The sequence below is a fragment of the Thyridium curvatum genome, assembly GCF_004353045.1.
Source record: "Thyridium curvatum strain D216 chromosome Unknown NODE_58_length_281357_cov_77.750052, whole genome shotgun sequence".
NCBI lineage: Eukaryota > Fungi > Ascomycota > Sordariomycetes > Thyridiales > Thyridiaceae > Thyridium > Thyridium curvatum.
In genome coordinates, this window is record NW_022156813.1 from 47,273 (window position 1) to 74,694 (window position 27,422).

Sequence of the window (27,422 nt, forward strand, 5' to 3'; positions counted from 1 at the left end):
TTTCTCGCCAGGTGGGACCGCAGGATCGTGTGGTTCCGCGAGATCGTGTGGCTCCGCGGGATCTTGTGGTTCCGCGGGCCGTGGGGCTCCGGGCAAGACAGGCCTATCCCGTGGCGCACTGGAGACATTCGGGCGAGCAATTTCCTCATAGGCTGACAAGGCCGCTGTAGACAGCAGATTGGCAATTCTGTTTGGTCAACCAGACTGACGGGTCAGATTGGCGAGGTTGACGTTTGCTTCTGGGAACCCCCCAAAATAAAACCACCCTCTTTGATTCAGGCATTCACCAGCAGGATCTAATAAAGTTGCAAGCAGGTAGAAATGCTTGTAAACTAGTCTGTCTTGGATTTGCATAAGAGTTAAGTCTATGCCATCATCTAACGCGAGCCGCAGGAGTGTTCTCAAGTGTTTTCATCTTTGGCTCAAAGCAACAGTGACAGATTGTCAAAGTCGAACTACGCAGTTATAACGCCATCATTTCTTCCAGAATTCCGCTTCGTACCACGCCTGGGTGTAATTTCGCTCCTCGTCAAGCCAACCTTCAGCTTCCTTCCAAGTCTCCGTAATCAATTGGCCCCTTTTCTCGTCGCGAAGCACGCAATTCGACTTGTAAGGTATTGGTCCTGCGACAAGGCCGGATGTCATTGCATCGTTGTCGATGACCTCGTTATCTAGCCCCTGGATGTCAAACGCCCATAGCATTCGAGATATGACCATAAACAGACTGCGGTCCGCAACCTGCATTCCCGGACAGATCCTGCGACCAGATCCGAAGGTGAAATGGTCACGAAGTGCCGGGTCAGCTTGGGCCGCAGACTCCTGTGAGAGCATAGAGTCGTGAATGTATCTGTTTGGATCAAACTTCCGAGGCTCCGGATAGCGAACTGGGTCATTATTGATGCCCCAAATCTGCGACAAGAGAACTCAGTCAGCGAGAGTAATTTCACAGTTCCATGATCACGTCAAAATTTCCAAGGACAAGTCCTAGATGCTTACATTTTGGATAATAGAAGCCCCTTTAGGAATTCTATATTCCATATACTGATCATCCCGGGCAACGGCGTGAGGAATTCCGAGAACCGCAGTTGGACACCCTAAATATCTCCACTAATTAGCCTTGATTTTAGATGGGATAGTCACAGTTGTGATTCGATCAAACTAACATCTTAAACTTTCCTTTACTATGGCTCGGACGTAGGGTAAGTTATCCCTGTCTTGCCATTCCGGAAGTCTGTCAGCACCGATCACCTCGTCCAACTCCAGACGGGCTCGTTTCTGAACTTCAGGATAGAGGATCATTGCTTTCACAAATCCCAGCAGCGTGTTGAATGTCGTATCTGAAGCTCCAGCCCAAGCATGGCCTGCATTATATGCCATCTCCATCTCGTTGAGTCCATCTTTGTCCTGATTAGTGAGCATATCGCCAGCGAAACATGGATTAAGTCTTCCCTGGTCAACCTTCGATCTAGCTTGTTGAAGAAGCTCCAACCAAAGGTCCTTCTCCATTATAACAAGCCTCGAAAGCTCTTTATTCAGCTTGTTCAAAGACTTGGGGGTATGCCTTATAATTGGTCGAAGGAAGGGGAAGAATTCTGTGACCTGAGTCGCGATTCCGACTAATGTGTATGACTCGATCCATTCGAAAAGACGAGACACGTAATGGTTATCCGAGCTGTTCACTCTCCAGCCGTAAGTGATTGTTGACCCGGTGCTGGTCGTATAGCGCTTTAGAGCATCATAGCTGCTGTTGGGCTTGTTCAACAAGTCCCAGAGGAGCTGGTTGGACTCGAATCTCTACAGTGCGTAAGTTGCCGAGGTTTAGCTAATGACGACAAGATGGACAGGAAAGTCTACTAATGCACGGAACGTACCTGATAGGGCAAGTACCGAGTAGCAGCAGTACTCGTTAGAGCTGTATGATACATTTTTCGCTGACGGCGCCAAACATCGTCGTTGCTTTCAGGTTTGTCAGTAAATGATGACGGAACATATAAAGAATCATGCAATCTTACTCTCGAGTCGATATCATTAGGTTATATCCAAAGTTGCGTAGGTAATTATCCACACGATTTGAGTAAATGCTGCTCCTTTTATCGTAAAGATCTTTGACCGTCGTGTATGAATTCAACACAATGACATCCATGGCACCAAGCTTTAGGCTCATGATCGGGCCATCTGTCGAGCGTTAGCTTTTTTACGATCCAGACATTCGCTAAGAACATACACTGCGCGGACATCTTTGCAAGCCCTTTGTGTATCTCCCGAGTAGGCATCTGGAAAAGATTTCCAAAGAAGGGGAGCGTAGGTGGCCCTGAAGTATTGTCAGTCATGTCCCTTCATGGCACTGTATGCAACGAACCTGGCGGGTAGTCCTTTGGCCGCCTGCCAAAGTTTCGATGCTTGGCCACCAAGATCGTGATAATCACGACCACAGCGATGACGTATGCATACATGACGAAGTGTTTACGAATGCCCTTCCGGAGACTCGAAACAGGCAATTGTCAGTTGGAAAGGATTGCTACCTCTTATCATAGCACGTCCGCGTTGCTCCCATTAAATCCCGAGCATCACGACCGGCACGGAGACATCCTTGTTTACGTTCCGGACCTTCTTATCATAGCATGTCCGCGTAGCTCCCATTAAATCCTTAGTGTCATGATCGGCACGGAGGTCCTTGTTTACGTTCCGGACCTTCTTGTCATAGCGTGTCCGTGTTGCTCCCACTAATTCCTTAGCGTCACGATCGGCACGGAGGCATCCTTGTTTACGTTCCGGACTTCGCGCAAGGAGTTTTCATCAAACCGATTGGCCGGCATGGATTATAAGAAAGCTTCTGCCGGATGATAGATAGCTATCCCTTACTGTTAGTACTATCATCACACCCGCTGAGAACAACAGAAAACCTGGTGTACCTAGTTTCGGCGATTAGTAGTACTTCTCTTCGGGTCTTTATGCCCATTTCTTTTGCTATGTTTGAGATGCAGATCTCTCAAAGATCAGAGCCTTGACCTCGTATCAGAAGCGCATGATCTACCAAGGATCACCTCTACAGATATTAGCCATCATGGTCATCGGAAACTTCAGCATCGGTGGGAAAATTGCTGTTATTACAGGGGGCGGCTCAGGTAACTTCTGCATGTCGAGGACACCCAATTGGTGAATAGCTAACAACTCATGATTTGGAGGTATCAACCTTGAGTTCGCAAAGCTCTGTCAGAAGCATGGTTGCCGAGTAATAGTTGCAGATATTCGATCCACTCCAGAGCTCGAGGATTGGCTACGAGATGTAGAGAGAGCAGAGACCAAAGTGGTGTATCAGCAGACAGATGTGGCAGAGTGGGATCAACTGAAATCCTTGATTAAAACTTCAGAGAGGCAATTTGGCGAAGTTCCTGACATGTGAGAAGCACGAGGTAGCAAATACTTCAACTGACTGACTCACATTAATAGATATGTGGCTGGAGCAGGGATTTTTGAAGCGGTGGGATCTACCCCGACACCAATACCTATCATTGCTCATGCTAATATTAAATGACTAATAGAAAGGACCTTCCAATTTCTGGGAGGATTTAGAAGACGATCGTTATCGACTACTTGACATCAACGTTGGCCATGCCATCCAATTCACACGGGTGGGCATTCGAGAACTTGTCCATCATAAGAAAAAGGGCGTGGTCTTGATTGTAGGCTCCCTTGCTGGGTACGCTCCCAACTTTACAGCTCCACTCTATGTTGCATCAAAGCATGCCGTCACAGGTTTCACTAGGTCGCTAGCAAGTTTGGATGAGATTGCCGACATTAAAGTAGTCGCTTGTGCTCCGGGGTAAGAGAGTTCTAGGACAAATTAGTCGCTCCCAACTAATAATTTGAGATAGCATGGTATATACGAGAATATGGACCGATGCCCCGAAAGCGATGGAGGAGTATAATATAACCGAGGGCATCTGTGCTCAGCCATCAGAAATAGCCGATGGGATGCTGTCATTGGTCGAATCATCTCAGTGGCCGGCGGGAACTGTCTTGGAGGTTACGAAAGGCCAAGCTTGGAGGAATGTTCCGACCTTCAATGCAGACCCGCCCGCTGGAGCGGGAGTCAAGCCGGCCCAACATGCGGCAGAGAAACGTGTGCTTGGTCTCTTAAAGAAATAGAGGATATCACAACCTTACCAAGAATGCAACCTGAGCCCTTATATCCCTTTCCCCTAAGGCGTGGCGGCCTATACACCGCCCCTCTAGCTGGCTGTTTCCTATGCCTTCACTTTTTCACCCCCCGGGTCAATGCACATGCACGGCTTTCATCAGTATTCTGTCGACGGGTGTTCTGCATACCCGTGGGAAAACAAAATGATGGCGTATTTCAATTATATCGGCATACTACCGCTAGGTCGATGATTTGAACCTTCCAAATTAGAATAAGGTATCCAACATGCTCCAGCACTCATCCTTTCCCCGATCGACGAGTCCCATTCACCATTAACACTCTTCCTGATGGCATAAACCTCAGACCCTAGCGTTTTACTGTTCCTGATCTGCCGTGTCCTCGTGCACCGAAACGGATATAGTACCTTCTCTATCACCAAAGACCGCCCCGATCTCCTCTAAAGAAAGAAGACCTTTTGTCTCGGGGAAGCATAAGTGCAGAACGGGAGCACTGAGAAGTGGCAGAATAATGGAAACGTGGTAATACTTCCATCCGACCTGTGCAAAAGCGATCGGCGCTGGCTGGGTATAGACTAGGAACGCACATGTTAGTGAAGAGAGCATACTAACAAAGAAAACATGATGAGGCGTACCTAGAGTCATACCAAACGAGCCAATGACCGAGTAGCTCACTCCTTGGGCACGAATCGCCGTTAGGAAGATCTCAGTGCAGTAGATATAGCTGATGGCATCGACGCAGCCGCCATAGAAGGTCACAAAGGCGAAGAGGAAGACAACGCCCGCTGCGTTGATGCCACGGTCATTCTTCTTCTTGGCAGAAACGGCCCCTAGGGCGGTCTCGGCAGCCACCATGAGACCACAGCCAACCTGCAGACACTCGTCAGTGGATCCAATTCGCCTAGCATAACGTGAGAATTAGACTCATACTAGACCTATGACAAGCATGCGGATCCTGCCAACCCTGGCCACAAATATTGCCCCCGCCCAGTTGAGGAAAGCGCCCCAGGTAGTGTAGATTCCGTAAAGAAGGAGTGGAAGGTACCCTGTAAGGCCCAGGCCATTGTAGAGAAGAACTTAGTAGTTGTTGATTACGAGCATCTCGGTAGACTGAGCCGCGCACCTTGAATGTACGATCAGCTTCACACTCTGACAAACAAGTTACAGCGCAGGCCATGTTTCAAAAGGGTAACTTACTGGACGAACAGTCCGATAAGAACACGCTTGCGGTAGGAAGGCTTTCTCATGATTCCAAAGAAAGTCATGGCCTTGGCGGGTTCTGACATGACCTGTATCTCGATAGCTCTACATTCAGATTGAGATGCGGCGTTGTCTAGGGCACCGGGTTGGTGATGGAGCTTGGTCAGGATGTCGAGAGCTTCAGAGACACGGTTCTTTTGTACAAGCCAACGGGGGGATTCGGGGACGAGTTGCGAGCCAAGGCCGAGGATGCCAGGGGCAACAGCTGTAGGTTGATTTCCTGCGTTAGCAAAATCATGTGCGACCCTTTGCTATCACTCGGTACACACCTGTAAGAGCAAGGCAGAGGCGCCATTATAGTTGTGGGTTTGTTGCAAAATAACAACCGAGGCCTGTCCACGCAGCGAAATGCTGTCAACAGATAGTCTTGTCAGTTGAACCGAAAGCAATTGACCGGTTGTTGGACTAAAGGAAAAACTAACATAACCCAGCACAAGACAGAAGCCGTGAGTTCCAACCATGCGTCCACGAACGCGTGGTGGAGCCACCTCGGATTGGTACAAGGGAATAATGACATTCATTCATCATGCCAGAGTTGAATCGTAATGTGAGTTGAGGAGTTAGCCAAAGGGAGAGTTAATAGACGCGTACCCGAGGCCATTCAAGGATCTGCCTACGAGTAACATGGCAATATGGACGGCCGCGGCTTGAAACGCAGCCGAGACGACGCAGACGGCACAGACTACCTGTATCGTTCGCTTCCTACCGAACTTGTCGGCAAGTCTGATCATGAGGAGACACCCTACGATGCCTCCGGCCGAGAAGAGACCGTTTGTAGCTGTATGCCATTAGAATGTACACTTCGGACCACAGGAAGCAATATAGAGGCATTGTTCAAAGACTCATTTCGTACCTCCGATCATAGAATTGGCATAGTCTGCATCCGGTCCTGTAAGTGACAGGTTAAAATAGGAGAAGAAAGGGGCGAGTCCGAAGACTGTGCCCATAATAGAAGCATTGAAGCCATAAGTGAATGAGCCAAGAGCAACAAAGAAGACAATAGCGAAATTGTATCTCGTCGCTGGAACCGCGTCGGACTTCATTTTTCTTATGGTGTTTTTGACTGCGATGCATAGAGCTCCGTCAGTGTCTGCTGGTGGAAATCAGTCTGTTGGGACATGATCCTTTCGACTGTCGACAGGGCTTGACACACATTAAGTAAGGGACTCGTAGATTGGGGTTCAATGCATGTCTAGGGATCTGGGGTAGCGGATCCGGGGAAAAGGGGAGGCGTGAATTGATCCATGACTTCGGGACTGAGGTCGAATCTGGAGCTAAGGGGGAACGGCATCTTGAGACATTTGTTGTATAGCCATAGAAGCCACCCAGCAAACTAACAAACCCAATGTGCATCTCTAGTGCCGATCATAACATCACATCATTCTACGCACTATCACTGATTTTACATTGTTCTCCTTCGGACGACGAGAGGATCACGATGCCAAACACACTGCAGCAGATTGCCCTTGTCACCGGAGGTGGCTCCAGAATCTCAGTTGCATTTGTCAAGCAAATCCACAGGATTGGCTACAGTATTCTCATCGCTGACCTTGCTCTCCATCCTTCGGCCTCGGCCTGGATTGAGTCTCTACAACCTGAAGCGAGTCAACGAGTCGTATTCTTCCAACTGGATGTCGCAGATTGGGCCCAGCTCGAGGCATCTTTCAATCGGTGCGTTGCCAGCTTCGGATGTGTTCCCACCCTGGTAGTCCCAGGAGCCGGGGTCTTCGAGCCCTCAAGCAATTCCTTCTGGGAGGATCAAGACCAGGACTCGAGGTACAAGGTTTTCGACATCAACCTCAACCACCCTATCAAAACGACGCGTATCGCTGTGCGCAAGCTTGTTGAAAACAATCTCCAGGGTACCATTATCCACATATCCAGCATTGCTGCACAGCGCTCAAGCATCATTACGCCCCTCTACACGGCCTCGAAACATGCTTTGAGCAGTTTTATTCGCGAAATGGCTCCCCTCGCTGAGATTCCCGGGATCAGAGTGGTCGGAGTTGCGCCGGGGTCAAAAAAAAGTCCCTTCTCATTGCCCTTCGACTCTAACACGTTTCACAGCGTTGTGGGCTCGCCACTGTATGAGAAGCGCGAGGCAGCAAAGTTCCTTGACCCGGAACGCGACTACATTCTGCCTCCAGAAGCTGTGGCCTCAGCAATGATGACATTGCTGAGACAGCTAGACGAATACGAGCCTGGAACAGTCTTGCTGCCACGAGACCGAATGGCGAAAGGTGTCTCTCCTCGGGGATTCAGGGCCGCAGGGACCGGCTAGCTTCACCAGCAGAAAGAAGAATGCAATCCAGGAGATTCAAAAGTTCCTGAATAATAGAAAACATCAGGTCAAAACGTTGTAACTGATTAGACACTTCAAATTACATTACTGTTAAAATCCAATTCATGCCTCTCGTGCCTATATAAGGCGCTGATCGAGGCATTGTTTACTCATTGCCAGCAATGATCTGTTGTAAAGGCAACGCTTGCAGAGTCTGGCGGCGGCCATGCGATTGGTCGGCCATGCCTGCTTCCAGCTTGTTCGTGTCGATGATGATGCGCTTGGTCAGTTCGGCCACCAGTAGACGGCGATGTGGGTCTCTCGGACCCGCCGTGTTGGGCACTCTGAGAAAACATCGCCGGCGCTTGGGCGCACGCGGAATTGCGCACCTTCACCAGGCTTGTTCCCCCCTTGATGATACCTGGGGCAGACTCCGAGAGAACCACATCTTGAAAAGCAGCTATCATGCTAAATAACGGTGGGGAAATTAAAGTGTATCGAGGCATTGAAGCTAAAGCTGCTAGTGCCTTGTTCCCTTGCTATCGCTCAAAGTCTCGATCTGGGCGGTACCTACAGAGGTCAATCAAAATGTGGTGGCTATCCACTGTGTCCAACAAGGCATTAAAGTACCACTATTGTCTACTGGTGTCTAGTTCTATTTTTGTTTCCTTCACGCTGTACCGCCATTCATAATAGCAAGGAAATGTCAAGTCGTGCGGTGCGGAAAATGATCAAGATCATCGCCTCCTCGACATCCAAGGTAGAACCACCATCACTACACTGCAAGGTAACTAGTCACTTTCTTGTTCAGGTTGGCGCCACTGTCCGCCGCGTGGTACCCATATTGCGCGAGATAGCTTCCAGCAAGCATCTGTTGCACCCCCTCAGGCAAGGAGGGCAAGATATCCACTCGATTGCCAGTACCCGCTGCCAAATAGTGACCTTGTAGCTCTTGGCTTGACTGAATGTATTGTCGGCTTGAGTGGACATTCGATCCTGAGCTTGAAGTCCTGTTCGAATGGCTGTTTAGCTAAAAATAGGGTAGTGATATTGAAACAGCCTCACTGAACGCCTGTTCGAAAACCCCTTTGCCCGCTAAGGTACTTATCTTGTAGTTCTATGTTTCAACCGCCGGCACTTGGATGGCCGTCCAGCAAAAGAAGGTCCGGTAATGGTCAGCAGGAAAAATAAAAAGTTGCAGGCGCTATCACCTCAACACCTGGAAGAATGAGAGGGGCGCTATGCCTATGAAGCAATGTATGCGGCGTTACCAAGTACAGTGCCAAGGCCGAAAGGCGAGACGAGGCAGTGACTTGTCCGTCTAAGGTACTGCATGTTGCTTTATGCTGTATGACCAATTGCCATAGATGATTGAATGCAGCGTGATCAATGATCATACAGGTTGAGCACGAATGATTAATGCGTAGCACTCGGCCTTGAAAATTTCCGATGCAATGACGATCTTCGTTCCTTGTCATACAGGGAAATCGATACCTTGGAAGTAAGGCAAAAATATGCGTTTGGTCGATGGACACAGCATGGTGTTCCCTAAACTAACTATGGGCCGACCAATAGTGATCCGTGTCGGCGTGGTACATGTCCGGGATTTGAGTTGTAATATCGGGCCTGGTGACAACCCCTTCTCACCGAAGAGCAAGGGTTTCATGGCATGCGGATCTTCCTGGCCTCTTGACTAGCTATTGGTTGTAGAACTGGAGCAGGCTGCACAGATTGAGCCTACGTGATGATACAATACTGGTTGTGCTGGCATACCCTGGAGTGTGACACTGTGACGACTGCAGCTGCATCCATGTGCAGCCAGTGAGGTCCTACGAAGAGGCTGCTGCCACACTGGGCGGGAAGCTCCTTCCATGGTGTCCTTCGTCCATCCTCTTGCCTAAGTCAAGCATGTTTCCTTGTCCACTATTCTCAACTTCTCTCATTACCTGTTCATCCTGATCTCCATACCCAAAACCCAACATTCGTTTTCAGACTAGCCCAGCTACTTTCATGTAAACCATCAATCGTAATTCTGTTGTCACCGCCCAGTGGATCAAGATGCGGCTTCTCCACCGCCTGGCAGAAGGTGAATATCAGCTCACCAAGGAGTTCCATGAGAAGATCCCAGAGTATGCTATCCTGTCGCACACCTGGTTGGAAGATAACGACAAAGAGATTACTTTACAAGACTTTTGCCAAGGGAACACCCTCGAAAAGCCTGATGGCTGGGCCAAGATTCAATTCTGCGGCGAGCAAGCAGCCAAGGACGGGCTGGAATACTTTTGGATTGATACCTGTTGCATCGACAAGACGAATAATACCGAGCTTGGGGAAGCCATCATATCCATGTTCTCCTGGTACCGTAACGCAAGCACATGTTACGCGTACTTGACCGATGTTTTCCAAAAGCCTGAAGACGGGTCGTCTCGGGATCCGCCCTGGTGGGAGCCAGCGTTTCGCAAGACTCGATGGTTCACTCGCGGCTGGACGCTTCAAGAGCTTGTCGCTCCTGAATCCGTTCAATTCTTCTCCAAAGAAGGGATGTTTTTGGGGAGCAAGGCTAGCCTAATATCTCTCGTTGAAGATATCACCCAAATCCCGAGCGACGTCCTGCGAGGAGGCGGCTTCGAAGAATTCGATGTGGAGGACCGGCTTGAATGGGGGACGAGACGAAGCACAAAGCGCAGTGAAGACAGGGTCTACTGTATGCTAGGGATCTGCAATGTCCAGATGCTCCCTATGTATGGCGAAGGGGAAGACGCGCGTTTCGGCGACTCCGGCTTAAAATCGAACAAATCCGCGACGGACCCCAGGAATATCTGGATAAGTTACCTCACGTCCCTGAAGCAGCTTTCAATTCACTTCACAACAACCACGAACCTTTTTGTCTTGACAACACTCGGGTGGAACTGCTCAAACGAATAGAGTCGTGGGTCGAGGGAGTCCACAACAAAGGTATATTCTACCTGAATGGCATGGCGGGCACAGGCAAGTCCACTGTTGCCCGAACTATAGCCAAGAACTATTACGACAAGAAAGTTCTTGGCGGGAGCTTCTTCTTCTCAAAAGGCGGAGGTGATCTCAAGAAGGCCGACAAGGTGGCTCCTACTCTTGCTAAGCAACTCGCCTTTCGTGTTCCCGAAGCAAAGCGACATATTTGTGACGCCATCAGAAGAGAGCCAGACATCTTCGAACAGTCAATTCGAGATCAGTGGCAACACCTGATACTTGATCCACTGTCCAAGCTTCCCAGACACTCCCCTCCTTCCATCATCCTGCTGGTGCTCGATACCTTGGATGAATGCGACAGCGACAAGGACGTTCGAATGCTTTTCAGAATCCTGGCTGCCTCGCAGATCACGAACATTCGACTGCGAATTCTTATAACGAGCAGACCCGAGATTTATGTACGGAAGAGCTTCCAAAAGATCCCGGAGGTGGATCGCGAGACTTTCATTCTTCACGAAGTAGAGGCGAATCTCATGGAGCGTGATCTCCAATTCTTCTTTGAGAATGGGCTTACAGCTATTCGAGAAGAACTTGAGTATTGCGAGGAAGGCTGGCCTGATAGCCGAATTATCACTCAATTAGTCGAGATCTCGTCAGGTCTATTCATATGGGCCGCAACAGCTTGCCGCTTCATCAAAGCAGGAAAGAGATTCGATTTGATCATGAGACGGATCGCGAAGCTATTCGCGGGTCTTTCCTCCAGTGCCGGGCCGTCTGGACCGTATAAGCACCTGGACCAGATCTATATCCAAGCCCTGCAAGCCTCCATTCGGGACATAGATGATGACGAAGAGAAAGAAGAAGTGTACGAGACGCTGAGGAGAGTCCTTGGGGCTATCGTCGTTCTCAGCTCTACGCTGTCCATGGAGTCACTAGCCAAGTTGCTTGACCTACGAACTATGACCGTCAAGGAGACCTTGGGTGATTTGCACACCATCCTGAATATCCCTAGCGACCCATCACGCCCCGTCCGCCTCCACCACCCTACATTCCGCGACTTTCTCCTCAACAAACAAAGATGTGTCGATCGCAACTTTTGGGAAAACGAGAAACAGGCGCACAGAGCGCTTGGTGATCAGTGCGTACATCTCATGTCAAAGTTGCTCAAAAGAAACATCTGTGGTCTCAAATCTCCAGGCACGCTGGTGGAAAACGTGGAACCAGGTCGGATAGCGCGGTGCATACCCCCTGAGCTCCGGTACGCTTGCCTTTACTGGGTCGAGCATTACCGGCAAAGCGGAATACCTCTGCGCGATGGTGACTCAGTCAGCATTTTCTTCAAGGATCATTTCCTCTGCTGGCTGGAAACTATAAATCTAATGGGCAAAGGCACCGAGATGGGTGCTATCATCAGACTGTACCACTCTTTGCTTATGGTAAGTAGCCGGTCACTACAGTCGGTCGTGAAGCAATTATCTGACAATTTTATTCTGTAGCCTTATGACAACATACATCAGGTACCCTTTGTCAAAGATGCAAGGCGCATGATGTTCAACTATCAGAACATCATCTGACAAGCACCTCTTCAGACATACTGCGCGGTGCTTGTATTCATTCCGCCAAGCAATGAACTCAGGGGACATTTCCGAAGCCAAATACATCCTTGGATTGAAGAGATCAGAGTCATTGAAGCAGATGTGCCCAAGGCCAAGGATGACTTCAACTATGTGAGCGATCTAGCATTCTCGCCGGACGGCAAGAGAATTGAGTCGGGATCCAACTTTCAGGCCGTCAGATTCTGGGACGTAGCGACTAAAGCAACCATTGCGAAATATGAAGGCGACGAAGGCGGCGCGAAGGACAAAATGAGTTCTGTTGCGATGACTTTAGATGGAACCATGCTCGCTGGGGGTTCGGATGATTTCACGGTCCTGGTCTGGGACGTACAATCGCGATCGCTGCGGTTTTGGATCAAATCAGCACACAAGGGTTGGGTCAACTCTGTCGCCTTCTCGCCAGATGGTCGTCTCCTGGTGTCTTGCTCCATGGATCAGACTGTAGGGATATGGAGCACTGCAAATGGAGAACTGATCAAGAGAATCGACAACCATTCGAGCTGCGTCAATTCTGCCACATTTTCGCCTAACGGGTTATACGTGGCGACAGGGTCCGTCGATGAGACTGTGAGGCTCTGGGATATCTCAAAGGCTTCAAATGAGCTACGCGCATGGCTTGATGGACATTCGGGTCCGATTAACTGCGTGCGATTTTCGCCTGATGGGAAGCAGATCGTCTCTAAATCCGATGACATGAAGATCAAAATATGGGATACGAAGACTGAATCAGAGCTTATTACCTTGGTAGGCCATACAAAAAAGGTCATGGCGGTGGCATTCTCTCAGGATGCGCGCCTCATCGCATCCGGTTCGGAGGACAAGACTGTCATTGTGTGGGATGTCACGAGCGGCGCCCGGCTCAGGACACTGACAGACCACACGACAGGGATAAACTCGATTCTTTTCTCCCCAGATAACAAGCTCCTCGCAGCAGGTTCGTTCAATGACGAGGTCCGACTTTGGGACACGAAACGATGGGCACTGTTCGGGAAGCTCGACGACTTTGAAGAGGATATCAATTCTGGAATCACAGCAACCCAGCGCCCCTGGCTTTCGGACATCTCGGACGTGAAGGGGCACTCCAAGTCAGTGACGAGCCTGGTTATGTCACCTGATTCCAAATGTCTGGCCTCGGGCTCGCAAGACACAAGCATCAAGCTATGGAAAGATGGTAAAGAATTTCGGAAGTGTGATGGCCACTCTGGCAGCATAAATGACCTGGCCTTTTCTCCTGATGGAAAACTGCTCGCGTCAGCATCGACCGATACTACCATACGGCTCTGGGATGTTTCAACAGGCACGACCACCCACACAATACATGCCCATTCAGCTGAGGTGCTTCGTGTGCTCTTCTCGTTCGACGGCAAGCTGCTGGCCTCATTCTCGACTGACAAGGCAGCAAAGCTCTGGAATCCAATGACAGGAACGAAGATATGCAGCATCATTGGTCATCTAGATCAGGTGAACGGTGTTGCCTTTTCACCTGACAATTCTCTCGTTGCGTCATGGTCGGGTAGTTCCGTGCTTCTTTCGAATCTGTCTCGTGATGCGGAGCCAGCATCGTTGACAGGTCACTCCAAACGGGTGAATTTCGTTGCATTCTCTGCAGATGGAAAACTCCTAGCATCTTGCTCTGAGGACTGCACTATCCGTCTTTGGGATCGGAAGGGAACGGCGTACCGCCAGATTGAATGCGGGCCGAGCCCTGCCCAGGCCGTCGCATGTTCGACAGACAAACGATCACTGGCGTTTGCATCAGCAGATCAGACAGTCAAGATCTTGAATCTCGAGACAAATGAGACCATGTTCTCTTTAGACGTTGGTATCGTACTGCGTACGATATACTTTACTGAATGCAGCCGTTATATCGAAACTGATCGGGGGTCTTGGACGTTGGTTTGGGATTTCCTGCTGTTTTTCCTTCCATTTCGACTCGTTCTACTGTGCTGTTTGTGACCCGAGACTGGGTTAAGAGGAATACAGAGAATGCGATCTGGTTACCAGGGAAGTATCATGCGGCCCATGTTGTTATTTCAGGTCAGACAGTGGTGATGGGGCATTCATGTGGCTCAATTTCCATTATTCGTCTGGCTTGAGCTTTTCTTGATCAAAGATGGTTTCAGATTTCCGTCTTTTCCGGTCCTGTCCTCTAAGTCTCGATGTTACGGCTTGGCATTTCTGCATTCAATAAGACCATCAAACACTAAACCCCATACCATATGGTTCCCTTGTATCGGTTACAGTTTGGTCCAGCTGGCCGAGACAGTTACCCTCGCTACTAATTGCCCGCTGTGGCGTTTCTGCTGTTTCAGATCCTGCGTTGGTAGCGTTGGTATCTTGTAGAACCTTCTCAACTGCCTTGTCGATATCATAGTAGAACATCCACGATTCTGAAGCAAGAGAAATGCGCCTTACACGCTCTGCAATCTCATCGTTTATCAGCAGACCTTCTGTTCGGAGAGCGGCCTTGATGTTGGCGAATTTGTCTATGGTCTGGTAAAGTCGACCATAATGAGGAGACCTAATAGAATCAAACAAGCTCAGTGCATCAACTAACTGTTTGCCCCTCATCCAAGCCCATTGAATCACCCTGGTCAAAGCGAACACGTCCTCTAGCGCAAATCCGGCTCCGGAGCCAAAATTTCCCAAGAGCGCGTGAGATGCATCACCAATAAAAGCAATGTTCCCATGATGGACAACATGGTCGAGGCGAGGTCCCGAATGCAGTGCAAACTCCTGTGTGTCACCCCGGGCAGCAAGACGCAAAATCTCACGCACAGGGGGACAGAAGTCATCGTACTCAGGAAGAACTCCTTCGAGGTCAACTGGCCGACCCCAGCTGACAGGTTCCTGGTGTCCTGCCGGACGGCGAATGCGGGCTGTGACTTCAAAGTCATTGTCTCCGAGTGGGCACGTAAATACGTACAAGCCGCTTACATGCTTCCAGAATACCGGGGCCCATGGTATTCCTTCAATCTTCGATGCTTCATCTTGGCTAACAATCGTGCGATACACGAATTGTCCGTTGAATCGCAGGGTATGTTGGGGGAAGCAAGTCTTGCGGATCAACTGGGCCAAAGATTAACCCTACTTTGCGATACTCCTTGAGCTCGGATGACATACTGATCTAATCCCGTCTGCAGCAATCAGCAAGTCCACATCGTCGATAGTCCCATCTTCAATCAAGATCCTGACTCGATTGTCTGGCAGATGTTCAAAGTCAACGAGCCTCTTTGACAGATATATGTGGGATTCGTCCACGCTGTTCATCATCGCACGCTGGAGCTTCGCTCGAGCAAGGCGGCAACTGTGTCGACTTGCCGGCACATCTTCCGGGTTGCATTTCTCAATCAGCAATTCCCCCGTCCTTCCGTTTCTACAAATTTTAGATGGTCAGTTGTCGGAGACTAGAGTCCGAGGAGCTACAGTATGCCTACCGTCTCTGCTCAACGAGTCCTTCTGCGGACCGGTAGTAGTCTTGAGCACAAAGGTCCTTGGCCACCCCATTATGCTCCAGTATCCTCCATGTTTGTGGCTGGAGTGTGAATCCCCCACCTATCTCGCTGAGGTTTGATCTTTTCTCGTATAGGTCCCACTGGATAAACGGCAGCTTTGCCAACTCAATGGCAGTGCCAAGGCCCGCGGGGCCAGCACCTATTATGGCAATCTTCAGTTGTTTTCGATCTCCACAGTATGTCATATTGGCGCAAGTAATGGGCAGAGAGCTTTGTTAGAGCGTTGCTGCCTAGCTGCACTGGACTTGTAAAGCTGTCTTACAATTTACTTTGATTCGAAATATTTTTACTTCTCTTTCCCCTGGGCACCACTCAGAGGTTCTGTCACTGACAGCTTCATGTTGGAATGACCTAGCAGTGTGTAATGTGCGACAACCCTCCAAGGTTGTGAAGCATTGTATCTGTGTTCTTCAGCAGCTTCCCCTGTTACAACCAACCCTGGTCACTCGTAGGGAGCCTATGAGGTCGCTGCAGGTGACAAGGTGAAACAGCATGCAAAAGTCCACTTTACACCCGATTTCGGTGTGCGCCCTGCTTTACGATCGGTTAGACATGTCATACTCACATGTCATACTGGCATGTCATACTCACATTGGCTCAAATGCATTCTCGGCCTAATATCACTGGTCATTAGGCAGCCTTCTTTTTGAGACTTGTGTTCTTGGGTGACCGTCAGACAGGGAATCTGCGCACGGTTCGAAAAATGAGGCCAGAAGGCTGCGCCACTATCCCTCCCTGGGTGTAGTTTTCTGGGGTTATTATCAATGCCCTCTGAAGTACAATTCCTATCAACCTATATGTAATAAGAGAGAGTGTGTCATCATGCGGCAGATATCATATTAAACGCAAAGTGTCTGGAATCTGGCAGATATGAGCTTTATAGAGGTATAGGGGTATAGGGGTAATTAATGATTGTGACAAGTCTGTATTCCGTCTCTGAAAGATATTACCCCTTTGCTGATTGCGATACCAGCTTCCCTCATTATGATTTGGATGATCATGGACTCTGGGAGTCCACGATGTCCCGATTGTGGCGGTTCCACCTACGAGGAGATCGCAGACATTGTCCTGCGAATGCCATGGACCTCTGGGTTTAGGGTTAATGAATCATCTCGAACTATCCATCTTGTGCCAGAAGACGAATCCGATGTTGTCTCATCCAGCGCCACTGCTGTGACTCACCTTCTGAAAGCGGCTCAAGATGCAGGCACGTTTGCGAAACTTGCCAGCTGGCCTGGCGAGAAGCTCTCAATCATGGGATCGCCGTACCCATTTGCGATTGATCGCTCCATCGCGCCGTACTTTGGAATCGTCTCCGCTGGTGTTCATCTGACGGCATTTACCCGCGATGGCCAAGGGTCGATCGCCACTATCTGGATTACGTGCCGTGGTGTCAATAAGGCTATGTATGCGGGGATGATGGGTAACTTAGCAGGAGGGCCGTCATGCAAGGCGAGATGCCTTTTACAAGTCTTCTCAGGGAGGTACGGGAGGAGCTAGGAATCAACGCCGAGGCCGCTGTGTCTGGTGGAACCGTCTCGTGGTTCAATGCGAGAGACCGGCCTAGTTGAGTCAGGGGTCCAGTACGTCTATGATTTGGAAGTCAACAGCAAAAGGGTTTTGCACAAAGCTGAAGAAGGGATTGAATGGCTACGCCCTCTCAGTGTCGATGAAGTCAAGGCGGCTCTCATGCGGCACGAATTCAAGCCTAGTAGCGCTAATGCTATGATAGACTTCTTTGTCCGGCATGTCATAATCACCGCTGAGAACGACGGCGACTTTGCCGAGATTGTATCCCGACTGCATCATAAGGTACTCTTACCTACTACCTTCCCACGGCAGGCTGTATGATTATCACGTTACTGGAAGATTTCCACACAATTTTCTGATGCATTATCTAGTTTCTTGCATCCAGCTGCCAGGAGGTGTGGTTAATGTTTGTTTGTCTGTTCTATGCTTGACGGGCAAATCATTGCACATTGACACGGGCATTCTTGAGCAAAATCATGACTCCGTATTGAAATCCGCCATTGGCCTTTGTGCACTTGGGTGCTACTAACCGATTCACCATCCTAGCTAGTCACTCACTAAGACTGCTCATGGGTGCCATTAGAGAAGCTTGCAAGTGTAGATGGATCTTTCTTTTGAATAGCCGCGTTAGAGGAAGGAAAATAAACGAGAAGGCGATGAAGAGGACTGTTCAAATATTATTCTCCCCGTGAAGAACGGGGGACTTGATACAGCAACCTCGCTGCACCGTACGTGAAGCATATGGTTTGTGGCTCGTAGAGGAGAAATCACGGGTGCCAATACCCAATACGAGCTGGGGTTGTTCAGCAGGTGGACAACCCGCTCCCCATACCTTGAGAATCGTGGCACCGGCCCGGGCCCCGCGAGCGTTTGCTGGTTCGACAACTACCTTCGTTAATGTGTCCGACACTGTTTCTTGTCCTTCGCTTCAGTCTTCTTAAAGCTAGCATCAATATCGCCTGCGCACCTCACATCTCAGCTCAAACGAGACGGCCTGAATATGCGTCACATCGCCCCCCCTCTCGCTTAACATGGTTGGTCAGCCTTGACGTTGCAAGCGCCTGGCCCTCTCGGCTAAACCCAATAGGGCTGTATGTTGGTTCTGGCGCCCGGGTTTTTGAGCCAGTATCAATGCTTTCCATAGTGTCGGGTCGACAATGCTATTGTCACTGGCCAAGAGCTGCTCCAGAACTCCATCCAGAATTGATCGTTGGTGATGACAGTGACAAATGAGAAGGCAGAGAGGACGTCTTGGTGTGGCTGTGCCCACTTGAGCGGCAACCACGCGTTCAAAGACCGACTACATTTCACTTCTGGCTCGCAGCAAGTATGTCGGAGGAAGAGATCTTCACGCCGCCCGCGGCCCCCAAGACTTGATGCGTTCACGCACTAAGTGCACTTCAGTTGGGCTTGCCGCTGCAATTTACCGGCTGTCTGGCTCAGGAGGTGCACTGCTGCCGCATGCCAGCGCCTGGCGCCGCCCCCGAGACAACGGAGGTGTGATCATGCCGGAAATAGACGGCCGCGGCCCGCCCAACAGCCCCGACTATTGCATTCATCGCCTGATACTGCGATCAGTTCGGGCGAACTCCTGGTGGGCTGCTTGTTATCTATTTGTTGTGAGAAATCGTGTATCTTCTTTGCCGTCCCAGTTCTCGTTGCTTCGTTCCATTCTCCTTGTCTTACCGCCTGCCTCATACGCTTGTTTTCTGCACTTGATGCTAGAGTTGTCATCACCTGTGCCTACAGCACCATCGTAGGCGTCTGTCCATCATGATCATGTCAAGCTCGATGGCTTCCACGAATTTCGTGCGCTTTGTTTTAGTAGCCGCGTGTGTTTTGTCATTCATTATCTTGGGGCATCCTCACTTTGTGCAGGTAAGTCATGCTGGTCGCTTCATCCCCTTTGCTTAGTGATTCAGTCAGTTAATAAACTTGTAGAGTGGCGACATCAGTATTGTAACGCATCAGTCAAAACAGGCTTACGATTCATTTCGCCCTCTTATTGTCTACATTTATCACGAGACGGAAAATGCCCGCGCGAACTTGAATTTTTTCATCGAGAATGGTCTGCACGATCAGGCCGACTTCCTCTTTGTCTTCAACGGCGAGAGTGACATGATCGATCAGATACCTCAGCACCCGTACATAGCCACTGTGCAGCGGGACAACACCTGCTTCGACCTTGGCGCAGTTGGAGAGGTACTAATGAGGAACGATCTATGGAAGAAGTACAAGAGATTCATCACCATGAACGCAAGTGTTCGGGGTCCTTTTATGCCGGTCTGGAGTCGTTCGTGCTGGACCGATCTTTTCTTGAAAAGAGTCACGGATCAAGTCAAGGTACCTGAGAGCCGCTCCCATCTACCCCTGATCTTCATAGGCACAGGACTGACAACACAGTTGTAGCTCGTTGGTACGACCGTCAACTGCAGGCATATGCCCCACCTACAGTCCATGGTGTGGGCGACCGACGATGTTGGCATGGGCATCCTGCTGGACGACAAGCTCGCAACCAATGCATCGAAAGACGACGCATTTGGTACCAAGGACGACCCGGTTGGGCTGAGCGCCTGCTACTCAGATTGGAGGAAAGCAGTGCACGCCGAGATTGGCACCACGGCCCTTGTCCGATCCCAGGGCTACGAGGTGGACGCTCTCATGACTAGCTTCGAGACGAAGAAGGACATCGACGCGTATTGTGAAGCAAACAATGATTTTGGTGATGACGTCCAGTTTGAGAAGGGGTACTTTGGGACTAACCTCCACCCTTATGAAACGTTGTTCATCAAGACCAACCGAAATATTGATCCTATCCTCATCGACAAGCTCACGATATGGCAAAAGGAAAGGGGTTTCGGTAGCTGGGAAACTTGCAAGACATCGTAAGCGCTTTTATGGGAAGGGTTTTGGGTTTGAGGGAATGGTTAATTGGTTTTCTGGCGTAAAGAACAAGGGCTCTTCAGATCTAGATACACCGCATAGTTTGCATGTTCCTAATACCAATAAATCCTGAAAACGAAACTTTAAAGTTTTATGAGTGCTTGAATCGGACTCGCATTGCGCCATCCAGTGCCTCCAAGATTTGATGGGGAGTGCCTCTCCTGGACCGATGTCAGGCGCCTGGAGAGGCGACTAGTTTGGAATGCCAATAGCGCCGCATAGCCGCCGGGGTTTTGCCCCACCCGTCTCCATCACAGATGTTGTTGGTTCCAAAATGGCATCTGAGACCGCTCCCAGGCAGTCTTGGGCTCGGACTAACATACAGGGGACCTGGCGAAGGCCTGTTGCTATTTCTCCTTTGTCCTACACAGGATATCGATGGCACTTTCTTCCCATGCTTCTGTACATGTAAGATCAGTGCCACCGTGTGACCGCTGCTTTCCGTGTATCAACCCAACGACGGCAACAAGACCATCAGGGCACTGTCAGAAATCGACTCCGTATATCAAAGGCTACAAGACAAGGTCTGGTGACATGGTGAGTTTGGCATCCAAGGATATCAGGGCTTTCCATCCGCTGAGTCTCTAATCTAGGCTGGCTGGGGGAATCCTGTGCAAGGACGCGCAAGAACCCCGGCGTTCTCGGAGCCGGCGGGACTTGAAGTCGTCACGAACCACGAGAACTACCCCTACGCCTACTACTCGAACGACGATGCGATGTCGCAGAAGTACCCGCAGGAGCTTCCGGGGGTGAACTGGCCCCGAGACCTTCCAAAGTATGACGAGCAAGACGAGTCCAGGCATTGGCAGCAGCAACCAGAGACACCCCCACGACGGTTCACGGTCCTCCCACAGACTGGACGGCAACGAGTGATATGGGCCGTGGTGGGACTGGTGATTATCCTCGCCATCATCGGCGGTGCAATCGGAGCAACGGTCGGGAAGAAGAATGCGTCTTCTACTGGCTCAACTGACGCATCCTCTGGCACATCCTCAACTTCAACCGCCCCTCCAATACCTGCTGCCAGTGGTCCAGCGCAACTGAAGTCAATAAAACCCAACTCGCCCCTGGGAGTGACTGCATGGAGAAAGGTCGCCGGCGTCGAGTTGTATCTGTACTATCAGGGTCCCGACAATATCCTCCGTGTCTCCCAATATGACAGTGGACGCGGTTTGCCAACCCAGAACAACTCTTACTGGTTGCAGCCTGCCGCTGCCGTTGCCTCCGCTGCTCCAGGCACGCCTATTGGAGCAACGACAATCGTCTTCTCTACAGACTTCCAGGTAAGCCTACTCTGATGCAAAAAGCCCTGAATGTTTATGAACCTCTCACTGACCTTGCAACATTTTAGCCACAAATTGAGGTCTTCTACTTCAGCCCTCCAGACAACCTGCTGAGCGGTGTCAACTTCAACAACCAGAACAAACCCCCAGCCCGGGCCGATGGCGTGGCAGATTTTAACCTCACCTCCCATCCAGAGAGTTCCATCGCTACGTACTGGCCATACATCATCTACCAGGACATCAAGAACAACATCATCGAGATGCGAAACATGCTTGACGGGTACGGCGCCGGCCTCTTCGGCCCATCGATACGGTACTTCGCAACGAATCAGAACGTCGTCGGCATGCAAGGCTCAGACCTGGGAATCGTGCCTTTATCTGCGGCCTTTGAGACTGCCGGCCAGCCGGGAGGCTACGGCGTGGTGTACCAGAGAGGCGACGGGACTCTGTCAACGTTCGTTCCCAACGCCGCCAGTACAACCAATGTAACGCGCTCTTGGCCTTCAAGTAAGAACCCGCCCTCTCTATGTGTTCCAGCTAATGGCTAATCATGCGACCCAGATGTTGCTTTCCCGAACATAGTCATCCCGAAGGGCAACGCCATCGAAGCCTTCGCAACGGCGCGCCCAAACGACAGCAAGAAGCGAACAAACACCTTCATTCTGTACCAAGCCACTGACGGCGCGATCAACATGGTATGGCAGGACGATGACGTGGGCTGGAAGACGTCCCGGCCGGCCGTGCTGTCCAAGGCAGATAACGGGACCCGGATTGGATGCATCACGATGCCCATGTCACACATCAACACGGACGGCCGACCCCTGCTTCTGGAACAGGCATCAGGTGAAACCAGGTGTTATTTTCAACGAGATGTAAGAGTGGTTGAGGTGCGGTTGAATGGTACGGACTGGATAGAGTTGGGCACTGTGCCTATACCATAGCGGAAGTCAGCTATATGGCTTTGGCTTGTGCTTTTGCAGGCCATGTGTCTGCCTTACTACTTATGTCACACTAGGAATTATCAGGAAGGGATCGAAGGTGGATTAATGCATGATGTCTGGACTTGATACTGTCCTTGAAGGGACTAGTAGGCATCCTTAGTGTATGTTGCTACAGCGGTCTTAATGATGTGCTTTAGTACATCAATGATACAAATACGATGCCGGTCTATATGATCACAGGGGTTTCCCAGGGAGCTGTAGTGGAAGAAATCGAAACTCCCAAGTATTGCGCCTGCCCTGGTCCGGGTTCGCCTGGGCTGACCCGAACAGCGCTGTGATTCAATGCAACAGACCTGGCATATCAAAGGTCCAGAATGCCTCAGCGACCCAATCTAAAAAGGGGCAGTGCGCAGTCATCACTGTGCCTTTGAATTGACCAAGACACTCAATCTCTAGGTCCCGGACCTAGAGACGACGAGATGTCAACTAGAATGCTACATTGTCTCTCAGTTGGACACTTACCATCCCATCGGGAAGTTGGGGCTCTCCCCCTTGGATTAGGTCCTATATCGACCTCTAAGTCAAAGTGTAATCTGCAACTGCGGGTCTAATATCACCACCATACTTTTCCCCTGCTTTTCTCTAGACAGGTACATCGGCATGGCATCCAGGTACATGGCCCTGTGATATTTGCCATGAATTATATAATCTAAATGACTGTATGATTAGCTTCCAGCTGGAGGGTCGTAAATATAGCACCTAAATCCCAATTCATGACACTTGGATGGGACCCGCAAGGCTGGGTGGGAGGTCAAGATGGCAGCCTTCGCCAAATCTGGTCTAGGGCTGAACGATTTCCAAGACTGTGTCCAACCGAGAAAATATGCAAGGTCATAATAGACTCGAGCTAACGGGTCTATGACTTGCTAAATTCTACCGCCAAGACTCAGTCTTCACAAAACACGAGTCAACCTGGTTAGCTCGTTCAACGGAGTACGATCACCGTGGGTAACGTTAGCCAGAGGCATTCCCCACGCCCCATCACGGGGAGAAACAAACCACACTACAGGCTAACTGAGTCCGGGCGGCAAGATTTACCACGGATCAAATCATAGCTGCAACAGATAAAGAGCCCACAACTTCTTCTGCACACCTGAGGAGGATTATTCGGTAAAGACAGTTACACCTGCAAGAGTGTGATTGAGATAGAAGCACCCTAAAATGCCTGCTGTCAAACGAGCTGTCCGGGTCGCCGGAGCCTCTGGTGGCTTCGCTGATCGCCAGCGAGCCATTCACGACCTGGCCAAGTACAGCCAAGTCGATGTAATCATTGGTGGTAGGTTCACTCCTAATAACATGAGATGGCCTCAAATTATTGCTGACTGGTCGTGTTGCTAGACTGGATGTCAGAGTGCACCATGAGCATCCATGGTACCCGCAAGAGAGCCAATGATGAGACGTCTCAAGAGCTCTTTGACCCATCCTTCATGGGTAGTCTTGGGCCGGCTCTACCGTATCTGCAGCAAAACAATGTCAAAGTTGCTGTCAACGCTGGAGCCAGCTCACCGGGAGGGCTGGCCAAGGCGGTCAAGGATGAGATTACCAAGCTTGGGCTTAGCTTGAAGGTTGCCTGGGTTGAGGGCGACGATGTGACGGAACAAATGCACGACATGCTCAAAAAGGGCGAGAAGTTTAAGAGCATCGACACTGGCAAGGACATTGACGAGTGGGGTCATGATCCGATCTGCGCTCAGTACGTCAACCTTGCTACGCGGCGATAATTCAGCAGGCTGACTCTTTAGATGCTATCTCGGAGGGCTAGGGATTGCAGAAGCCCTCAGGTCTGGAGCGGATATTGTAATTTGCGGTCGAGTCTCGGATGCCGCACCCGCTGTCGGAGCTGCAGCCTGGTGGCATGGTTGGGGCCGTGATGACCTCGACGCACTTGCTGGTTCCTTGATCGCCGGCCACCTTATCGAATGCTCCACTTATGCAACTGGAGGATACTATTCCGGCTTCAAGGATCTCTTCGATGGCTGCGAAGATCTGGGGTACCCTATTGCAGCTATCGAAGCTAGTGGAGACACTGTTTTTAGCAAGGAGGAGCGAGGCACAGGAGGAGCGATGACTGTCGGAACTCTCACGTCTCAGCTTGTCTACGAAATCCAAGGTTCCCGTTACTACAGCTGTGATGTGGCTGCCAACCTGGATGATATCAAATTCGAACAGGTGGGCAAGAATCAAGTTCGAATGACTGGTGTCACCGGAACCGCGCCTCCGCCAACGACCAAGGTCGGCATTACTGCACATGGCGGGTACCAAGCCGAGTTCCATTATCTTTTCGTCGGACTGGATATCCAGAAGAAGGTGCGTCATTCCAACTCTCTACAACTTACTAAGTAGGCAAGCATTAACAATTATTCTCAGGCCGAATGGACCGAGCGGCAAATCCGCCATGCCATGAAGGACCACATACACAAATTTTCAAAGGTCAAATTCCACCTCGTGGGCTCCGCAGCAGAGAATCCCGAGACCCAGGATTCCGCCACGGTCGACTTTCGGATCTTTGTACAGACCAAGGATCCGTCGATCTTGGGCCTAGGCAGCTGGGCATCCCTTGGCGGCGCCGAGTCCTTCAATCGCTGGTGCATGCAAAACTTCTTGCAGTCAGCTCCTGGCGCGAGCATCGTACCCGACAGTCGCCAGGCTTCGGGAAAGCCTATCAATGAGTACTGGGTTTCCATTTTCCCACAAGATGCAATCCAGCACAAGGTCTTCCTAGAATGGAATGGGGAGTCAATCGATATTCCACCTCCAGTCAACACGGAGCCGTACACCAAGAGCTTGAAATCATACGAGACTTCCAACCCCGTGGATCTGAAAAGCTTTGGTCCTACAGAACGTGGCCCTCTAGGCTGGGTCGTTATGGGAAGATCCGGCGACAAAGCATCCGACGCGAATGTCGGCCTCTTTGTTCGACACGACGATGAATGGGACTGGATTCGCAGTCTACTTTCAACAGATAAGATCATTGAGCTGTTGGGCAAGGAATATCTTGGCCATGGCATTGAGCGTTTTGAGATGCCTCGTATCAAGACTGTTCACTTTCTTGTCCGTGATCACCTTGACCGAGGCTTCAACTCGACTTCCTCCTTGGATGCCCTTGGTAAAAATCTTTGTGAGTATCTCAGATCAAAACATATCGATATTCCCAAGAAGTTCCTTGACAGAGGAAAAATCTGAAGGGGTGGTGTGCCATTGGGAGGTTCTCTGAATGCAATTAAACGACAGTGATGTCCCGAGATACTCTTCTAGGCCTAAACACAAAAACATTGGAGCTTAGACTTGCGAGAGGACAAGAACAATTTCTGCTTTACTTCACTATCTACCGGATGGGTAACATCAACGAGGTATCGGATACTTGAATTGATAAGTTGCAGTGTTGAAATACGTAGCGAACGCAATGAACAGGAAACCCCACGCACAGAATTGTAGGACCTCGTTGCCTTAGCAAGGAACTTCACATCTCCATCCCTGGAAGCTTTTCGAGCCCTGTGGTGGTCAGCATCGATAGAGGATGTCTCGGCACTGTTTGGTGGAAACTTACACCCATCAACCTCCTCGCCTACGGTCTTCTGAATTGTGCACTTATTGGCTGTTTGCATGGCCTGCTTTTTGATAGATCCGCAGCCATCATAGAAGCACTCCGATTTGTCCATTGCGCGTTGAAGGGAGTCTCCCTTCCAGCCAAACATGTAATCGGCGTGCGTGCCAAATCCACTCGTGCCCTCAAAACTCCACACGAATGGGTTAGGAGCGCCCGATGGCCACATGCTGTTGAATTTAGTCGTATCCCAGACAGTCTCGAATGTCACCTGTGGCATGCGAACAGGATGTGACGAGGGACATGCAGGAGCGTTTGTAAAACCATCCAGCCTGATGGTATTGTACATATGTGACTGATGGTCCGGACTGTCGAGGTTTTTACCATCCCAACACCTTCAAGTACTTAGCGCTGTATTATTCAATGAAAGAGTGGGCAAAGCTACTTACGCTGGGAAATGATGAGTGGTGAAGATGCCTCCGGAGCATGGCCTGGTGGGAAAGTCAGGCATCTCCGCACCCCTGTTTTGTCCCTGGAGGCATTGGTATCGCAAGCCAACATGAGGACGCGAAGTCTGAGTGGGACTGCCGACCGTCATACGGAAACCCTGCAGGTCTTGTTAACTTCCACGTCGACCATTCCGGGGCTAACATACTGGTGGGAACGTTTTGACCGGCTGCTGCTTGATGTTGTCTCTCGTTAAATCGAATTGGGTGTAGTACACTGTGAGACCACCTTGTGCGCCGTTCGAGCCTCCTAGAAGTGGTTGAACGGGAACGACCGGGACACGGTGATAGGATCCATTGGTGGGATGCTTGAAATACAAGACAGCCGTCCAGTAATTGGAAAAGTCTTCGGCCATTTGACACGTTGTACATGTCGCCCTTTCGCCGACATCCCCGGTCATTGTCGCGTTGAATGCATTGCCACCCACAATGTGGTGGACATGCGCAGCTGGTAGTGCTCCCGGCTGAACGACAGGGTCGAGGCGCTGAATTGTCAAGGTCGAGCAAGGGAAACGAAGACCTGCATAGACAGGCGCAACCAGCGCTAGAGCGGACGCAAGTGATTTCATCGTTGAGGCTGTGCTCATCTCCAGATTTGGTGAGGTGAAGTTTGCGAAGGCAAGGTCGGAGGCCACGGGGCCCGACAAGCCTGCCTGAAGGGGTTTATATCAAAAGGTCAAACCTCCTTATCTTCGGAATGACTGCTTGCCATTACCTTCTCAATATGGCACTCTGGCCTCGCTTACGGTTGAATAGCCAAACCATTTGACGCCTTGAATCCAGCCAATGTGATGTGCACACCCACGACAGGATAGTGGTCAGATATCCCATAACGC

The 27,422-nt window shown here is 50.4% G+C and overlaps 8 protein-coding genes across 8 annotated transcripts; 4 read left to right on the forward strand and 4 right to left on the reverse strand.

The window, feature by feature from the left end:
* Nucleotides 1-474: 474 nt before the first annotated feature.
* On the reverse strand, nt 475-2,453 carry E0L32_008613 (uncharacterized protein; the record flags this gene model as incomplete). The annotated part of the gene is made up of 6 exons (XM_031143487.1): nt 475-819; nt 1,183-1,794; nt 1,872-1,956; nt 2,013-2,175; nt 2,225-2,311; nt 2,360-2,453. The coding sequence occupies 6 exons, from the start codon at nt 2,451-2,453 to the stop codon at nt 475-477; spliced, it is 1,386 nt and encodes a 461-aa protein (XP_030992105.1).
* Nucleotides 2,454-3,064: 611 nt separating this feature from the next.
* E0L32_008614 (uncharacterized protein) lies at nt 3,065-4,149 on the forward strand (the record flags this gene model as incomplete). Its single annotated transcript, XM_031143488.1, has 5 exons — nt 3,065-3,125; nt 3,186-3,399; nt 3,451-3,481; nt 3,543-3,823; nt 3,876-4,149. 5 exons carry the CDS (start codon nt 3,065-3,067, stop codon nt 4,147-4,149), a joined length of 861 nt encoding a protein of 286 aa, XP_030992106.1.
* Nucleotides 4,150-4,515: 366 nt separating this feature from the next.
* E0L32_008615 (uncharacterized protein) lies at nt 4,516-6,461 on the reverse strand (the record flags this gene model as incomplete). Its single annotated transcript, XM_031143489.1, has 5 exons — nt 4,516-4,733; nt 4,794-5,059; nt 5,356-5,638; nt 6,125-6,196; nt 6,272-6,461. The coding sequence occupies 5 exons, from the start codon at nt 6,459-6,461 to the stop codon at nt 4,516-4,518; spliced, it is 1,029 nt and encodes a 342-aa protein (XP_030992107.1).
* Nucleotides 6,462-6,763: 302 nt separating this feature from the next.
* Nucleotides 6,764-7,699, forward strand: E0L32_008616 (uncharacterized protein; the record flags this gene model as incomplete). Its single annotated transcript, XM_031143490.1, has 1 exon — nt 6,764-7,699. One exon carries the CDS (start codon nt 6,764-6,766, stop codon nt 7,697-7,699), a length of 936 nt encoding a protein of 311 aa, XP_030992108.1.
* Nucleotides 7,700-14,460: 6,761 nt separating this feature from the next.
* On the reverse strand, nt 14,461-15,964 carry E0L32_008617 (uncharacterized protein; the record flags this gene model as incomplete). The annotated part of the gene is made up of 3 exons (XM_031143491.1): nt 14,461-15,333; nt 15,388-15,640; nt 15,702-15,964. 3 exons carry the CDS (start codon nt 15,962-15,964, stop codon nt 14,461-14,463), a joined length of 1,389 nt encoding a protein of 462 aa, XP_030992109.1.
* A 799-nt stretch (nt 15,965-16,763) lies between these two features.
* E0L32_008618 (uncharacterized protein) lies at nt 16,764-22,476 on the forward strand (the record flags this gene model as incomplete). The annotated part of the gene is made up of 10 exons (XM_031143493.1): nt 16,764-17,185; nt 17,444-17,591; nt 18,605-18,928; nt 19,251-19,652; nt 19,719-20,194; nt 20,578-20,660; nt 20,764-20,789; nt 20,846-21,535; nt 21,604-22,042; nt 22,097-22,476. The coding sequence occupies 10 exons, from the start codon at nt 16,764-16,766 to the stop codon at nt 22,474-22,476; spliced, it is 3,390 nt and encodes a 1,129-aa protein (XP_030992110.1).
* Nucleotides 22,477-23,697: 1,221 nt separating this feature from the next.
* Nucleotides 23,698-25,719, forward strand: E0L32_008619 (uncharacterized protein; the record flags this gene model as incomplete). Its single annotated transcript, XM_031143494.1, has 4 exons — nt 23,698-23,812; nt 23,875-24,229; nt 24,279-24,843; nt 24,904-25,719. 4 exons carry the CDS (start codon nt 23,698-23,700, stop codon nt 25,717-25,719), a joined length of 1,851 nt encoding a protein of 616 aa, XP_030992111.1.
* A 277-nt stretch (nt 25,720-25,996) lies between these two features.
* On the reverse strand, nt 25,997-27,173 carry E0L32_008620 (uncharacterized protein; the record flags this gene model as incomplete). Its single annotated transcript, XM_031143495.1, has 4 exons — nt 25,997-26,028; nt 26,084-26,475; nt 26,530-26,687; nt 26,736-27,173. The coding sequence occupies 4 exons, from the start codon at nt 27,171-27,173 to the stop codon at nt 25,997-25,999; spliced, it is 1,020 nt and encodes a 339-aa protein (XP_030992112.1).
* Between the last annotated feature and the right edge of the window lie 249 nt (nt 27,174-27,422).